Source organism: Solanum tuberosum, unplaced genomic scaffold, assembly GCF_000226075.1.
Source record: "Solanum tuberosum cultivar DM 1-3 516 R44 unplaced genomic scaffold, SolTub_3.0 scf00419, whole genome shotgun sequence".
Lineage (NCBI taxonomy): Eukaryota > Viridiplantae > Streptophyta > Magnoliopsida > Solanales > Solanaceae > Solanum > Solanum tuberosum.
Genome location: NW_006239338.1, coordinates 5211 through 18846, shown reverse-complemented (window position 1 = coordinate 18846; position 13636 = coordinate 5211). Strand labels below are relative to the sequence as shown.

Genomic DNA, 13636 nt, shown 5'->3' with positions numbered 1-13636 from the left:
TAATAATTCACAAAATAACTCGATCGATCTTCAATTATTGTTAAACGACTTAGTTTATACTTAATAATTCACAAAATAACTCGATCGATCTTCAATTATTGTTAAACGACTTAGTTTATACTTAATAATTCACAAAATAACTCGATCGATCTTCAATTATTGTTAAACGACTTAGTTTATACTTAATAATTCACAAAATAACTCGATCGATCTTCAATTATTGTTAAACGACTTAGTTTATACTTAATAATTCACAAAATAACTCGATCGATCTTCAATTATTGTTAAACGACTTAGTTTATACTTAATAATTCACAAAATAACTCGATCGATCTTCAATTATTGTTAAACGACTTAGTTTATACTTAATAATTCACAAAATAACTCGATCGATCTTCAATTATTGTTAAACGACTTAGTTTATACTTAATAATTCACAAAATAACTCGATCGATCTTCAATTATTGTTAAACGACTTAGTTTATACTTAATAATTCACAAAATAACTCGATCGATCTTCAATTATTGTTAAACGACTTAGTTTATACTTAATAATTCACAAAATAACTCGATCGATCTTCAATTATTGTTAAACGACTTAGTTTATACTTAATAATTCACAAAATAACTCGATCGATCTTCAATTATTGTTAAACGACTTAGTTTATACTTAATAATTCACAAAATAACTCGATCGATCTTCAATTATTGTTAAACGACTTAGTTTATACTTAATAATTCACAAAATAACTCGATCGATCTTCAATTATTGTTAAACGACTTAGTTTATACTTAATAATTCACAAAATAACTCGATCGATCTTCAATTATTGTTAAACGACTTAGTTTATACTTAATAATTCACAAAATAACTCGATCGATCTTCAATTATTGTTAAACGACTTAGTTTATACTTAATAATTCACAAAATAACTCGATCGATCTTCAATTATTGTTAAACGACTTAGTTTATACTTAATAATTCACAAAATAACTCGATCGATCTTCAATTATTGTTAAACGACTTAGTTTATACTTAATAATCCACAAAATAACTCGATCAATCATTAATTTTTACTAAGCAACTTAGTTTATACTTAAGAATTTACAAAATAACTCGATTGATCTTTAATTTTTACTAAACGACTTAGTTTATACTAATAATTCACAAAATAACTCTATCGATCTTCAATTATTGTTAAATGTTGCATGGTAATAATGTCCAAGAAAAGCTCCACAATGAAAATTTTTACGGGCATTTTCACCAAGATGCCTCGTGCAACATCCATGGTATGCTTCAGAGTAAAATTTTGATAGTGTTTTTTCTATGCTTGGATGCCTATCAGAAATAATGCACAACTCTGAAGTATCAGGGACTATGTCCAACAATTTCTCAAAAAAGTACTCATAGGCGGCATCACATTCCTTATCTACTACACAAAATGCAACATGAAAAACATGATTTTTTGTATCCTGTGCGACAACCAACAACTTTTGAAGTTGTTGGTATACATCTAATAAAAATCTTAACTACATAATTGTTTGAACTAATCATAGCATCTGTAAATACATGTTATGCATACGATAATAACTCATGAAACTACACCATTACTTGTTCCTACAACTTCATTCGATCTAGTAGGACATGAAGTTTTTTTGTGGCCAAATCTTTTACATAGAGAGCATTTATTTCTTTTCTTTGAAACCACTTCTCCTATAGTAGGTACTCGTTTCAGCCGCTTCCTTCCCAGTTTAGTTTTTTTTTCAGGTGGAGGTATTACTCTCTCTAAAATTTCCAACTGCTTTTCCAACATTTCCAGTAACTAATCTTGCAGCCTAAATCTGCTTGCACTATAGATTGGATCTGCATATGCAAGTATATATGACTCTACCTTATAATACGGAGAAGAGTACTCATAAATAATCTTGCCATATTCATCTCCAAATTTGTGTCTGAGCGCAGCCATAGCAAGTTGACAGGGTATTTTATCCAAGTCAAACTCTCGACACGAACATATTTTACTTCGAAGATGGACCATTGCGATTCCATTGTCCGCGGTGACGCTGAAGGTGTCTTCATCAATTTGATGGACCAATAATTTATTTCCCAGACTCTTATTAGCCATTATTTTAGTTTCAGTTGAAGGAACGAAGGTGGTTTTTAACTTGGCATATGCCATTCTTCTCTCATGAAATTTTTCCGACCATCTCTTGCTTATATCATTGAACAAGGCAATAATGGGAAATTCTCTTGCTTCATTGAACATTGCATTAACAGACTCAGCAATATTTGAGGTCAATACATCATATCTGAAATATAAAAATTCAAAAATATCAAAAATTAAAATACAAACTATTGCAGATTTTTAATAACTATTGTAGTTTTGAAAACAACTGTTTTTAATGTCCCACAACTTCTGCAGTTGTTGAAACAACTATGAAAGTTGTCCAACAACTATAATAATTGTTCCAACGATTATAATAATTGTCCCAACAACTACAATAATTGTTCGAACAACTATACTAATTATTCCAACAACTACAACAATTGTTAGAGACCTGCAATATTTATGTTTGAACTAGTAAGAAAGTTTACCTGTTTCCTGGAAAATATGCTCTACTCCATTTGTGAAACCCAACATTCTCAAGATAATCAGCGACCTCCGCATTGATAATTCGGATTTGTTCAAAATGGTCATGGAACACATCTCTCCGATATGCTTTTGTTGCATGGTAATAATGTCCAAGAAAAGCTCCACAATGAAAATTTTTACGGGCATTTTCACCAAGATGCCTCGTGCAACATCCATGGTATGCTTCAGAGTAAAATTTTGATAGTGTTTTTTCTATGCTTGGATGCCTATCAGAAATAATGCACAACTCTGAAGTATCAGGGACTATGTCCAACAATTTCTCAAAAAAGTACTCATATGCGGCATCACATTCCTTATCTACTACACAAAATGCAACAGGAAAAACATGATTTTCTGTATCCTGTGCGACAGCAGACAACAAAACTCCATCGTAACTACCTCTTAAGAATGTTCCATCAACGGCTAAAACTTTTCTCATATGCACAAACCCCCTAATCCAAGCTCCATAAGATGCAAAAAAATATTTGAACCTTCCCTTGTCATCAAGCTTTAACGATGTCTTGCTTCCTTCATTTATAGTCATAAGCATATGACGATAACCATCTAGAACTGCATATCCGTGCTCCGGTGTCCCTCTTATCATAGCCTTTGCTATCTCACTGCTTTTCCAACATTTCCAGTAACTAATCTTGCAGCCCAAATCTGCTTGCACTATATTTTTTATGTCTTTTGTGGAGGGACCTTTTCCATTCAAGTAATTAGGTTGTATGTATTCTGCAATGACATCTGCTGAGGCATGTGGATGATGACTTGTAAGGTGTTGTGCCCCACATGAGTGAATGTTGCGATACTTTGTAATTTCAAATCTATTACAACTTTTAAGTTTTGTAGCTCGCAACCACCAATCACAATTCTGATCTACACATCTAGCACAATACACATCTTTAGAACTCTTCACAGATTTGAATCTTTGATCTTTCTTCACGGAAGCAAGCTTCAACAATTTAGTTAATTCTTGCTTGTCCTTGAAAATTTTACCCTTATAAAAATATGTGCCGTCATCATCTGTGTAGCGGCTACCTTGTGTTGATATCGAATGTAGTGAAGCTTCCTCATTTATAGGAATATCCATTGTAACAGGATGCTCTTCATCATTTACAACTGAATTTGTAGTCTCTATAATCTTCTCAACCACAGATATCCTTAAAATTGGCCTACTTTGATCATCCAAAAAAAATCTCAAATCAAGATCGTTTCTTATCCTAGAAGGAGCTCCTTTTTGCTTTTCAATAAAGCCAAGCATGTAACTAATAGAGAGATCATTTTTATCACAATCTAATTCAAACCTAGAAACAATGATGTCAACCAATTCATCGTACGTAACATTCTCGCTTATCTTTATCGGTACTGTCTCTCGGCCCTTCGAACGCCAAGTATAACGAGTAGGATTCTCCACCCATTCACCATGTAAATCAACTCCTATTATTATATGGTCTTCCATAGAGGGAAACAATACCTGGAGACATCACAAGTAAGACATTCATCAAAGAACTGCAAAATTGCAAAAGAACATTGATTACTTGTTTTACATCTATTTAGTTACCTCACAACTATCAACAATTGGCATAAAAGTTTAGTAGCTTTGGAGACTGCTATAATTCTTCAATTATTTATTTCAACAATTAATACTTTGCCCACAATTATATTACTTGTCCTAAAAACTAATCCGTTGACCAACAACTGAACACAACTGTCAAACAACTGCAGTAGTTGTTGGGACAACTTCTATAATCGTCCGATAGCTACAGACTGTTGTTAGACAATTTCTATATCTGACAGAGATGTTTATTTATTTCTACAAACAACTTCAGCAGTTGTCCAGACAACTACGAAAGTTGTTGGCTGAAATAATCAAATTAGATTTAATAAACCTAGCTGAAGAATGGACACAAAGTAATTTTTATACTTATCAATAATTCTCTTTTGAGTTAATTTCAAGATCAAACGGAACCAATGCAGTGCAAAAAGTTCAAAAATTTTTGGTATCCATTTTCACAAAATTTTCTTGTTAGATCTTCTCATAAACCACATATATGCTTACAAATTAAGAATGATGAGGATGAAGAAAAAGAAGAAGAAGGGAATTGAGAAGCATACTTCAGCCTCGTTGAAGACTTGGTAGTTGTCCTTCAGGCTCGTTGTTGAAGACGCTGCAGGTGAGAAAAAAGTACCGCCTTTTTTCTTCTCATATATTTTAGTGAAATTTTAGGTATTTTGAGGTAAAAAATATAGGGTAAAAGTGTAAAAGTTAAAAGTTTGGGGCTGTTGAGGAAAGATTTTTTAATTTCATTAATATTAATTATATATTTGTCACTTCTACCTAATATTTAAAACTTGGAGGACTCCTACCTAATTAACAAACTACTTTGTCACTTTTAATACACTATCCCGGCTGAAAAAGTGGTGTGGGGAAGAAGATGGATTCTTTTCTTTTTTAATTTTTTTATTATATAATTTTAATAATTTAAAATTTAAAGTTTAAAATATGATGTTCACTCGCTTTAAATGCGTGTAGTCACACTCTCTCACCAACTCAGCTATTTTAATGCCACATAAGCATGATCAATGGTCAGAGGGATTTAATTTATTGTATTTTATTTAATTTAGGGGTTCAGTTGATAAAATGTTAAGTAGAAGGATCCACAATACAAACTCATACAAGTATAAGGGTTAACGAGACCCTTTTGCCTCTACTAATTAATCTAACATAATACTCCCTCATTTTAGATTTACTTGTCAAATTTTTCTATTTTTACTTGTCATTTTTGACAAACCAAGAAAGTACAATTTTTTTCCTTCCTATTAGGTCCTCAATTTATTAACTTTGAATTAATATATTTTTTTAAATATATTGAGTAAATATGTTTGGAACCTATCAATTACTAAGTGTAAAATAATAAATTCATTATATTAATTATTATTTTATTAATAGATATGTCAAATCATAATTGAATAAGTAATCGGAACGAAGTGAAATATAAAAGAATATTTTAAAAAGATTATATGATAGAGGATAATATCAATGATAATGGCGGTCGAAATATGTGGTAACCAACATTGATGGTGTCAAATAAAAGTAGTCTTTCTGTTCCAATTTACTTGGTTATTAAGAAAAGAATAATTAATATAGTAAATTTACTATTTTATTCCTATTAATTGATAGAATATTAAAATCAATTTACTCATTAAAGAGAGGTTCTACCTTTTTCAAAAATATTAACTCTCTAAATAAATTGAGAGTGTAATATGTAAAAAAAATATTCACTTTGTCTCTAATTACTTGTCCACTTTTGAATTGACACACATAATAAGAAAATAATGATTGATATAGGGAGTTTACTATTGTATCCATAATAATTATGTAGTTAATGAATTAAAAACTTAAGATTTTCAAGAAATTCTACATTTTCCAAAGTAATTAATTGAGGGTATAATAGGTAAAAAAATTTGTTCTTTCTTGATTTGTCAAAATTGGCAAGAAATTAGGGACAACTAAAAAAAGAAAAATGGACAAGTAATTAGAGACAAAGGGAGTATTATCTTATCTTGAAAAATGACAAATAAAAAGGGACAAGTAAAATGTCAAAATTGGACAAGTTAAAGAGGACAGAGGGAGTAGTAAACAGATTGATAGTGAGTGTTAGTGATGACCGCTAATAATTATGATAGATAAATCATTCAAGTCGTAATTTAGTGGTCAATGAAGTGGTTGAGAATCATGAAGTTTCGAGTTTAATTTTTAAGTGGAGACAAAAAATATTTGGTAATTCTTCCTATTTAGGCTAGTCATAGTGGATAGAGTTACTTGATACCTGTTTGTTGATGAAAAGTGACATATATTGCGTGAAATTAGTCAAGATGCACGAAATCTAAAATTTGTTGGGTTCGAAAGTAATTGAGGCGTTATGCAGAAGCTTACAGTTGTAAATCATATGGTTGACAAATCAGACGACAAATAAAAACATACTAAAGATATATTATTAATATGATTTGGTCAAACGACTTACATATTGAAAACTGATATTAAAAAATAACATAACTATGTTTAGGAGAAAATCTTCCATATCCTATTGTGTTTTGATATGAGAATATGAATCTTCAATTTATTTATAGGATTCCATATTTTTTCTCTAAGGAAATAATAAACCAAATATGGAAGAAAAATATATTTTTCATTCATGAAAAGTAAAAAACATTTATGGTAATGTTTTCTCTTTTCTTTTAAGAAAAAATAAACTTCAAATTAAATAAAGTAAGAAAATCAGGTCAAAACCCTAACAAAACTACGATGGATAAAGACAAAAAAAATAAAAATTATCCAAATTGTACTCATGGCTCAAGTGTTCCAACCAACTTAAGAAACACATGAATGTTTTGTTAAACTAAATTCCAGTTTTGAGAGATGAAGAAAATTTGTTCTGCACTTTGGTTACAATTTTTTGTTGTAATTATAGTTGCTAAGAGAATACCAACAACATTGGATGGACCATTTAAGCCACTAACTCATAGATTTGATCCTTTATTGCATAAAGGAAGTGATGATTTGCCAATGGATCATTCAAGGCTTAAGAGGAATGTAACTTCATTTTTTCCAGAACAAATTGCTCTTGCTTTGTCAACTTCTTCATCTTCAATGTGGATTTCTTGGATCACTGGTATATCATCTTGTTACTCTTCTATATTTTGTGTTTTTTTGAAGAAAAATATTGGGTGTGGGGGTAAGGGCTTACTTGTAAGGTAAAATGAAAAACTGAAAGTTCAGTTAGTCAATCAACTGAGTTATTGAGATTTCCCTTTTATGTTTAATTTTGTTTCTTTGAGTAGCTACATTTTTGAAGAAAAATAATGTCTAACTCCTAAATCTTGTTCACATCACTTAATTGCTAGTGGGCAGTGGCAGATCCAGTGTTTTAAGCTAGTAATTTTTGCTCATATCATGTATACTTATTATTCCTTTCAAACAAATTTGTTTGAATTATTTGATTTTGCACGAAGTTTAAGAAAGTATTAGTGTGGAAAGTTAAAATTAAAGAGTTACAAAAAAGGTAAAGAGACAATCTTTTTTGAAGTGATTAAAAAGGAAAGTCGGACAAACAAATTAAGATCAAGAAAGTAAAATAACTTGAGATTACTAATTTGCTATAGGACCTTATAAACTTCAAAATCATAGGGGAATATTCCCAGATCAAGGAACAATGTATACAAATTCGAATAGTATCTTAGGGGAATATTCCAAGATCAAGGAATTGTATACAATTCAGATATCACTATTTCACTTAGATGGATTTAATTGGTCAAATTTCAAAGTACTCAGGGGTCGTTTGATAGGGTGTATAAGAATAATACTAAATATAATGTATTAGTAATGTTTGTATTAGTTATGCTTGTACTAATTATGCAGAGATTATTTCTTATGCATTTGTTTGGTTTGGTGTGTTATAAATAACATGCATTGCATAATTTTTCAAAGGAATATATTTATTTACAAAGATACCCTCTACGGTGGAAAACATATTTTTTTTTTTTAAAGTTTCGAGGAGTAATTGGGTCTTTAACCATGCTAATTCATGCATTAAAGCCCCTTCATTACTAATAGGTGTTAGGTATATATTGATTGAAAAAGAATACTAAACAAGGTACTAGTAATACACAAAGCAAATACATGTATTATTTTATCTAATACACTCTGCCACACGACCCCTTAATGAGTTAACCTTTAATACATGTAATAGTGTTTATGCAATCTGGTTACTTAAAGTAAATTTAAGGTAAATGTTTTGCACTAAACATGTAAGAGGGTGGATAAACTGCTAGAACCTCGAGGTGAATTTTGAATCCGCTAAACCACTTAGCCAACCTCTAGTCTTGTGTTTAGGGGATTCAAAATCTGTATATTATTTCATGTAGATTTTTAGTTGTAGTATTTTGTTTTAGAACTATTTTGTTCCTGTTTGTTGTTTTTGTTACTATCTATTGTCTATTGTACTTTCATTATGCCTTTTCCAAGACTGATTTTGCCTTGAGTCGGGATGTATCGAAAACAGCCTCTCTACCTCAGCACTGAGGTAGAGATAAGGTTTGTGTACACTCTACCCTCCTCAGACCACACTAAGTGGAACTATACTAGGTATGTTGTTGTTGGGGTTCGGATGAACACCCTCGCCCCCTCCTAGATCCTCCCTGACTGGAGCATGTACACATTTTACACTGTCATTCCATTCAACTTAGATTTATTAATGTTTGTTGTATGGTTGCTTTTGGATTTTTGGTTCTGGAATGGTTGTATGCTATTTTCCTTTTATGTTGGTTTCCTTTGGTCAAGTTTTATTATATTCTTTCCATGGGTTTTAAGAGATCTTAGATCAAGATGTATACCAATTGCAATATAGGAATTGTGTTGAAGTTGTTATAAAGTAGTCTGTGATTGCTTTTAGGTGAAGCTCAGATTGGTCTAAATGTGACTCCACACGATCCGAAAACAGTGGCAAGTGAGGTATGGTATGGGAAGGAAAGTGGGAAGTACACAATGAAGCAAAATGGAGTTTCAGTTGTTTACAGTCAATTGTATCCATTTGAAGGGCTATGGAACTACACTTCTGGCATCATTCATCATGTGAAGATTGATGGTAAGGTTATCTGCATTGAGCCACTTCATATGTTCCCTTGGCTCACTTGTCTTCTTTTTCTGTTTTCCTGATTCAAACTGAGATCCATGTCGATGAAAAGAACACATTTTTGCAAATGTTTTCACTATTCTTAGTTCTGTTAGTATACTGGAAGCTGAATATATGTGTACATGGCTCTGGTTGCCTCTGAATTACGAGTCTTTGATGTGTAGGATTAATAAAACGATGTATAAGTTGCAATGAAGTAATTTCTTTTCTTCTGTAGGTCTTGAACCTGAAACAAAGTATTACTACAAGTGTGGTGATAGTTCTTTAGTAGCAATGAGTGATGAACTTGCATTTGAGACCTTTCCATTGCCTGCACCTAACAAGTATCCACGACGAATAGCAGTTGTTGGTGACTTAGGTCTTACAAGCAATACAACCACAACAATTGATCATCTCATAATGAATGATCCTTCCATGATATTGATGGTTGGAGATTTAACTTACGCGAATCAATACCTTACCACTGGTGGTAAAGGAGCTTCATGCTATTCTTGTCAGTTTCCAGATGCACCGATAAGAGAAACATTTCAACCTCGATGGGATGGATGGGGAAGGTCATCTATTCTTTTCCTCACATAACTAATCTCCTTAGTCTTTTAAAACTTTTTAGCTCTATGCAATTGTCTGTTTCAGGTGTGAGGTTCGTGTTGATGCTAGTTACACTATTCACCGAGTTTTTGTCAAATAGACACATTGTGGTTATGAACCACAATCTGCTAAACATCATATTATATATGCCTATGAGACAGAAAAATGAACTGTTAGAAAATGGAAAAGAAGCTTAAAAGCTTCGGAGAAGAAGTTTGAATTGAATAAACTGGAGTTTCAGGTTTATGGAGCCGTTAATCTCAAGAGTTCCAATGATGGTTATCGAAGGAAACCATGAGATCGAACCTCAAGCAGCAGGGCTCATATTCCAATCGTATTTGACAAGATATTCTGTTCCTTCAAAGGAATCTGGCTCTAATAGTAACCTTTACTACTCTTTTAATGCCGGAGGAATCCATTTCATCATGCTAGGAGCCTACGTTGACTATAATCAGACGAGTAAGTCATTAAATTGCTTAATTCACTGCGTGTTAACTTCTAATATTTGAGGTATACTTGCATAAAGAAAGATAATGCTGCAAATATGTGAGCTTATCGCCTACTGATCTTACTAAATGATGTATTTTTTTAAAAACTGATATCAGGTGCTCAGTATTCTTGGCTTCAGCATGATCTGGAAAAAGTAGATCGTGGCGTGACTCCTTGGCTGGTGGCTGCATGGCATTCTCCTTGGTACAATAGCTATTCATCACACTACCAAGAATTTGAGTGCATGAGGCAGGAAATGGAAGAAATGCTATATACATATCGCGTTGATATAGTTTTCTCCGGTCATGTAAGTTGAAATATACTCCTAATCCTGGCTATTAATGATTGAGAAAATTTCAATTAGGACTTATCTCAGGTACATGCATATGAGCGAATGAATCGAGTCTACAACTATACTTTGGATCCATGTGGTCCTGTTTACATAACAGTCGGAGATGGTGGTAATATTGAGAAAGTTGACGCTGATCATGCAGATGATCCTGGGAAATGTCCTTCACCAGGTGACAACATTCCAGAATTTGGAGGTGTATGTCACATGAACTTTAGCAGTGGACCTGCCAAAGGAAAATTTTGCTGGGATAGACAACCAGAATGGAGTGCATATAGAGAGAGCAGCTTCGGGCACGGGATACTGGAGGTATAAATTAGCCAGAGCTTCAACTGTATTACTTACTTTTCTTATTCTAGAGGCAGTTATTGAAAGGAAATATATGCAACAAAAACAAGTCAGCGCGTTGATTGTGTATCAACTTGCTTAGGTGTTTTATCATCTAATCCATAGACATGTCGACACTCTTTAACTTAGTCCTTTGTTTTTATTACCATTATCATCGATCTTTATTTTTCGTTCAACACTCTCTTCTTCTCCATTCATACTGATGCAGATGGTAAATTCAACTCATGCGTTGTGGACTTGGCACCGCAATCAGGATATTTATCGTGAAAACAGTCATGGTGATCAATTATACATAGTACGACAACCTCATACTTGCTCTGTTGACTCAAAGGTACCCTTTCATCTACCTCAAAGGTGATTATAAATGGACATTCTCTTTTTCAACTATGGATTTACTCAAAGGTGATATACTAATAAAGTGAAGTAGTTATGGAGTCTATTGAACAGTTAGAGTTTGACGGTTAAAATACTCTATTATTACTAGCTATGTTGCTCGGACTCTCCAAAACTACTTCTTTCATTCTAAGACTAACTTCAGACAGGATGAAAGTTTTCTTGCAAATCTGCTTTATGGCCTATATAAGAAACTGTGATCGTTACGTTGCATCACATGATTCTCTTGAAAAGATAAAAGAGAGACAATGATCTAAATGATTAACTATCAGTTCTCCACCATGTAACCAACCATCTATAGCTAGCTTTATTTTTTGCGATATCATATCTTTAGTACACGAGTCACAAATCTCTTGTTGTTGTCTCTATTTCTTGTTCTAACAACTGTGTTATTGCATTGATACTGAAGACAGGATAGCAGGTTGAGTCCATCAATACCAGTGGCGTTGGAACATTGAAGCTGCACGAGTATCCTATTTGTTACATAATTTTCCTCATTGGCAACCATTGAGTACTCAATTGGAAGTTGTGACTAAATTGCTTAAACTAGAGTTATCATAATATGATGGTGTTGTTAGCAGCGAATTCCTATATGCAACCTTTGTAATGTGTTTATTTTTAAATATCTAGGACACACCTACAATATGTGTAATGTTGTTTATATACCAAGTAAATGTATAACAATGGGTGAATTCCTATATGCAGCCTTTGTAATGTGTTTATTTTTAAATATCTAGGACACACCTACAATATGTGTAATATTGTTTATATACCAAGTAAATGTATAACAATGGGTGAATCACAAATGCCCGTCTAGCCCAGTTGGTAGAGCGCAAGGCTCTTAACCCTGTGGTCGTGGGTTCGAGCCGTACGGTGGGCGTTAATTATATCAATTTTTTTTGTTGGTTAAACATATGTTTCAATCCCATGTAATACCATAGTGGCTAAAACAATTCACGTTTCTCATGAATCAATAGTTCGTATAGATACTCGACTCAAGTAAAAAGACATCAAAATTAGCTATAACTAAAGAGTGAAACTATGAAATCATGAAAATCACATACTCCATGATATTCATGCTTTAATAATCCTTGAGAAAACGTCTAGATTACTGTAATCATTTAAAATTTATTAAATATAAATTTATAAAATGATTCGGATTATATTAAATTCATGAGTATATTAGTCCAAATAAATATTATGGGCTAATTATTTGAGTCCAATAAATATGAATTTAATCTAATTTAATTGATTTGGGCTACAGTAGATGAGCCCGATTTGCCAAGTCCAATTTCATCTCATCCTAGAGGCCCATTTTTGGTGCCACGTGGCAAATGACATGGCACGCCAAGTCAAACAAAGAAACCAATAGGGTCATGACATGTGTCAAAGATGACAATCCCGCTCCATAAAGCCCATATGACATGTCACTTAAATCTGATTGGTCGAAGGGAATCCTGTTCCAATCACAACTCCTCTATTCTAAAACTATAAATAGGGGTCCTCATAATTCATTGGAGACAGAAAATTCTAAACAAGAAGCTAGAGAAGATCCGTGGTACAAACGCCATAAAATTCTCTATAAAGCTACAAGTTTAAGAATTCAAGCATTCAAGTTCAAGAACGATCAAGATCAAGACCATCAGATTCAAGAACAAGCTCGAAGCCCTTGAATTCAAGTAAAAGTCAAGATCAAGATAAAGTTCAAAGTTCAAATTCATCAAAGATTCAAGATCAAGCTTTAAAGCCCTTGAATCATATTTGAAAAGGCGAATTCAGAGGAATCATAGAGATTGTAACACTCGCACTTTGAAATAATAAATACGATTGTTGCTATAATTTTCCGTTCTTGATTATTGTTTTCTCGACGCGAATTTTATTGTCTACAAATTCTGGCACGCCCAGTGGGACAATCTCTACCTCTCATCTCAACTTTTCAAGCATCAAACAACATCGAGATGACTTTCATGAAGAACAACTCTCGATCAACTGCCTCTAAGGCCACTAGCTCCAAGTTCTCTACTGAAGTTGAAGGCATTCTTGATGTTACCTTTGGAAGTTTCGGAGTTGTTACGAGAAACAAAGCTGCTACGCTAGGACAACAAACACTGCAAGTGTCATCCGCACCAACTCCTGTTTTT

The 13636-nt window shown here is 32.8% G+C and overlaps 2 protein-coding genes and 1 non-coding gene across 6 annotated transcripts; 2 read left to right on the top strand and 1 right to left on the bottom strand.

The window, feature by feature from the left end:
• Window positions 1-1823: 1823 nt before the first annotated feature.
• LOC107057970 (uncharacterized) lies at window positions 1824-4221 on the bottom strand. The gene is made up of 3 exons (XM_015303157.1): window positions 4198-4221; window positions 2597-4110; window positions 1824-2310 (listed from the first exon to the last, which is right to left on the bottom strand). Exons 1-3 carry the CDS (start codon window positions 4219-4221, stop codon window positions 1824-1826), a joined length of 2025 nt encoding a protein of 674 aa, XP_015158643.1.
• A 2756-nt stretch (window positions 4222-6977) lies between these two features.
• Window positions 6978-12302, top strand: LOC102587024 (purple acid phosphatase 23-like). 4 transcript variants are annotated; one of them, XM_006362712.2, is made up of 8 exons: window positions 6978-7309; window positions 9089-9280; window positions 9546-9882; window positions 10158-10375; window positions 10522-10712; window positions 10782-11063; window positions 11311-11433; window positions 11909-12302. In XM_006362712.2, exons 1-8 carry the CDS (start codon window positions 7057-7059, stop codon window positions 11951-11953), a joined length of 1641 nt encoding a protein of 546 aa, XP_006362774.1. In that variant the 5' UTR covers window positions 6978-7056; the 3' UTR covers window positions 11954-12302. The 4 variants fall into 4 exon arrangements, with proteins under 4 accessions (XP_006362774.1, XP_006362775.1, XP_015158657.1 ...); XM_006362713.2 differs by having other exon boundaries at window positions 11905-12302; XM_015303171.1 differs by having other exon boundaries at window positions 11311-11456.
• Window positions 12303-12375, top strand: TRNAK-CUU (transfer RNA lysine (anticodon CUU)). Its single transcript has one exon. It is a non-coding gene; the product is annotated as a tRNA-Lys (tRNA).
• The last annotated feature ends 1261 nt before the right edge of the window (window positions 12376-13636 follow it).

Bases quoted from the DNA above. Each gene is read 5' to 3' on its own strand.
- LOC107057970 (XM_015303157.1), bottom strand. From the start codon at position 4,221: ATGCCAATTGTTGATAGTTGTGAG. The intron at 4,111-4,197 runs GTAACTAAATAG...TGATGTCTCCAG, and splicing joins CAATTGTTGATAGTTGTGAG to GTATTGTTTCCCTCTATGGA. The intron at 2,311-2,596 runs GTAAACTTTCTT...TTTATATTTCAG, and splicing joins GCATATTTTCCAGGAAACAG to ATATGATGTATTGACCTCAA.
- LOC102587024 (XM_015303170.1), top strand. From the start codon at position 7,057: ATGAAGAAAATTTGTTCTGCACTTTGGTTACAATTTTTTGTTGTAATT. The intron at 9,883-10,157 runs GTCATCTATTCT...CTGGAGTTTCAG, and splicing joins CGATGGGATGGATGGGGAAG to GTTTATGGAGCCGTTAATCT. The intron at 11,064-11,310 runs GTATAAATTAGC...ATACTGATGCAG, and splicing joins TCGGGCACGGGATACTGGAG to ATGGTAAATTCAACTCATGC.